The sequence below is a fragment of the Olea europaea genome, chromosome 7 (genome assembly GCF_002742605.1).
Source record: "Olea europaea var. sylvestris chromosome 7, O_europaea_v1, whole genome shotgun sequence".
In the NCBI taxonomy this organism is placed as follows: domain Eukaryota; kingdom Viridiplantae; phylum Streptophyta; class Magnoliopsida; order Lamiales; family Oleaceae; genus Olea; species Olea europaea.
Window position 1 is genome coordinate 18,055,849 of NC_036243.1, and position 3,830 is coordinate 18,059,678.

General features: G+C 42.2%; 1 protein-coding gene across 1 annotated transcript; it reads right to left on the reverse strand.

Annotated features, from left to right (window-relative positions):
* Positions 1-575: 575 nt before the first annotated feature.
* Positions 576-3,420, reverse strand: LOC111397253. The gene is made up of 2 exons (XM_023024083.1): positions 2,662-3,420; positions 576-2,567 (listed from the first exon to the last, which is right to left on the reverse strand). The coding sequence occupies exons 1-2, from the start codon at positions 3,010-3,012 to the stop codon at positions 795-797; spliced, it is 2,124 nt and encodes a 707-aa protein (XP_022879851.1). The 5' UTR covers positions 3,013-3,420; the 3' UTR covers positions 576-794.
* Between the last annotated feature and the right edge of the window lie 410 nt (positions 3,421-3,830).

Below are 3,830 nucleotides of genomic sequence, written 5' to 3' on the forward strand. Positions count from 1 at the left end.
AAAAATCTCATCTTTGTCGTCAAAATTGTAGTCAGACTTTTATGTTGGAATATTCCTATCCCTTGCCACCATTCTATACCACCACCACCACATGATGATTCCATAGATGTTCGATTGAAGTCATGTGTCCTATGACCAACAGGAGGAATAATGGCAAGTCGAATTCGTAAATTTGATTGTCAGAGTACTCCAGCTACCTCCACTTAACCACATGTATCATCATGTTGAAATAAAAGTTATTCTATCATAAAAACACATTATAATGGTAGCGATTATCAAGAAATTCTTCGATTTCTTTCGGAAACAGATGATTAATCATCTACAACGATGGAGGTGAAGGCATGTAATCTAGAGAAAGACTGTCTGGACATGTGTAATCTAGAGAAAGTAAGTGACTTTTTAGGATTTTTATGGATTGATTCATCATTTTTAATATTATTTTTCAATCACTTTTTTGAACTTATAAAAATAAAAGCAAGATTGGGCCAAATTTTCTCTTAACAATAAGTGAAATTGGGCCGGACTAGTATTGGTTAGTCTATGACACTATGCATATCTTGAATGTTTTGCCCAGATACCTTCAATCCTATTTTACAATCATTTTATTTTGGATTATTCTTGATACATCACCAACGTAAGGGTGTTATGGACGTCGGACGCCTATTATGTACACCAAGAATAACCCTTTTATTTTGAATTATTCTTGATATACATCACCAAGTTCGTAAGGGTCTTATGGACGTCGGACGCCTACTATGTACACCAAGAATAACTCTTTTATTTTCTTGGAAAATCTAAAACCTAGCGTTTTCAAAGCCGTGCAAGTCGCTCACTCTGTTCTTCATCTTAGCCAGCTTCTCAGCGGCTCTCCTAGCCGATGTCGGCGTCAGTGGCTGCTCACGCTTATCCATCAAAAAACCCATTTCCCTCCCAATAACTCTCCGCCGTTGGATCATCATCGTCGTCTGTTTCCATTGCAGCTCAGCCAGCTCAATATCCAGCTCTCTAACATACTCGCCGGCCGACTCTGATGTGCACTGTATCATTAGCGCACGAGCCGATGACAGCAGCTGCATAGCGCTCGACACCTCGTTGTGCTCAATTAATCGCCGAGACTCCCCAATTGCGCGCACTGTAACGAAACGATTTTTTAACCGTTGTTCAATAATGGAGGATCTTGATCCAGTGGCAGTATTACGTGGCCTGGGAACCGGCAAGGGTTGCTTCACACCGTAGATTGGTTTCTGAGTTGCTGGGTCCTTGTAACTGCATCTAACTGACAAAACATGATAGTGGTGTGAGTGGGGCCCAACAATTGGAACCTTCATCTCCACGAGATATTCCCGTTCCTCCTCGGCGTAGAGATCGCCGACTAGAATGCAGCTTGAGTTCATCACCGTAGGACGCACATGGCAGGAGTATATGGCCGAAATTTCGGCTGGATCTGAGCCATGACTGAAGCCGATTTGAATTTTCAAGTCTTGAACAACCACGCTCAATAGCCCACTAACGCATTTGGAAAAGGCGTCCACGGCTGGCTGGGGGCTAAACCCAGATGAACGCACCGGAATTTCGACGTGAGCGAAACGAGTGGATGAAACCTGGGGCGATTCTCGCCGTTGGTAAGTAGCGGCGGCGGCAGCGGTGTTGTTGGCTTGAACACTGTCATCTTGACCGTCGGATAGTAAAATAATGCTTGCAACTGGGTTCTTATGCCGCCGATCGTCAAGAACTTTTGTGGCTGCTTTCAAGGCTTCACAGGCGCTACTACCTTGGCTACAGACAAGCCGGTCCATGATGCTCCGAGCCAATCCTTGACCCTGAGCCGTCATTCTCCTCAGCGGCATGAGCCTTTTTGGACTAGCTGCGAAGGCAATTATACAGAGCCGGTCAGCCGAGCCGAGAGAGGAAATAAGCAAACCCACGGCTCGTTTCAGCATCTGAAGCTTGGCTCCGCTCATGCTCTCACCTACATCAAGAACAGTAACCAAGTCAATAGGCGCACGTCGCGCCGGGTCCAGAACGTGAGTCGGTGGTGGCGGAAGCATGGCAGGGGCTTTAACCTTCAAAACGACAGCGTACGTCTGGTGGGTTCTGGCCGCTGAAATAACAGCAGCCTCAGGCAATAAACTCACCACAACATTTCGGCCATCTTTGTCTTGTAGATAAGAACTACTGCTCGAAATGGTGTTCACGAAAAATCCCTGAAATTCTTCACCAGCAGCATCTTTCTCCTTAATAACAAACTTTGTGGAAGCTGTGGCTGAGGGTGAAACCAGTGGCTCATCATCATCAAATGCCCTTGTTTCTTGTTGGGGGATTTTTGGAGATTGTAGCACTCTATTATGTTTGGTTTCATCAGACTGTGCTTGTTCTTGAAGCTTATGGATATTGGCTAGTAAAGGGACATCTTTCCAGGCAGTATTGCAAACTGGGCAAATGAGGGAGTTTTGATTTCTAATCCGTGTGGCTATGCAAGGAAAATGAAAAGTGTGGGAACATTCAGCTGTGTATATTGCCATGCCTTGGCTTGTCTTCACACTTTGCATGCACACTCCACAACTATTCTGCATATCCAAAAGCAAAAACATTAAATCAAAGCCAGATTGGACATAACTCATAAAAGTTGAAGATGGATAAATGTAAAGTATGTAATCTTACTCTGGATAGGCGAAGGGTTTTCTTGAGGATGGAAAAGGGGGATCTTGGAGAAGATGGGGTGGAGCCAAAGCTTTTACTTTTGCTATAAGATTTTGGGGTTGTTTTGCATTGAAGGAGTTTTGGACTAATGAGATCATCTTTGGTTGATGGATTTTGAGCATAAATACCAACATTTTCATTTGTATTGTTATTAATACTGGTTTTGCAACGCAACCGAGGAGTAGAGGAATTGCTGCTTCCAAGCGATTGAAAACCAATAGGCGGGCTCTGCTCATCTGGTGGTGTAGTAATGGCTTCTCTACTGTCTCTTGGGATTGTTGTGCAAAAAGCTTTTCTCCAACCAGTTCCCATTTCTCAATCTATGATCTTGTAAAACGAAAGAATTTGCAAAAAGTCTCAAGTTCTTTAGCCAACTATTGTGGAGTTCTGAAGAAGGGATGAGGATGAAAGGGGGGTTAGAATCAAGAAGGTAACAGATGAGATGATAGTCCTCTCCTTTTCCTTGATATACATACATGTGTGTTTTCTTTGGTGTTTATATTCTGTTGGTGTTTCTCTAAGTTGACCAAAATTGGTCCCAGCGTCTTAAAAGGCCTAGAGATCTGCTGCCATCTCTCTTTTCTCCACGCTGTCTCCTCCTCTGTATATTTGTTACATAAACATTGTGGGTAGTAACAAAAATGAATATCTATCTATATGCTCAAATTATAGTTTAGCCCCGTTTGATCCCCATTTTTTGGTAATGGAAATGGGAGGAATAGTGTTTTTTTAAAAAATGAGTAGTTGAAAAAGAATAAAAAAAATTTGATTCACGTGTAATATTATTTTTTAAAAGATTGTGTGGTTGAAAATAGGAGAGAGAAAAATAGAATGTAATTTAATGGGGGCCAAACGGGGGCTTAAAAACATGATACTATTGTCACATATAATACTTTTGTATTTTAAAACCATTTGCCTGTTTGGTGGTACTTTTAAGTGGTTATGAGCATGATTTTACGGACAACGTGGATAATAAATGAATTTTACTCTATACATATAGAGTTGCACGGTGCCGTTGTCATTTCTTAGTAGTGATATAATGATCGTTTCCTTGAAGGACTGTAGAGTTCGTCTAGAGTGGTCGTCTTTCCTTTTTAAGGTAAGGACACTAGTTTCCAGAAGGAAGCGTC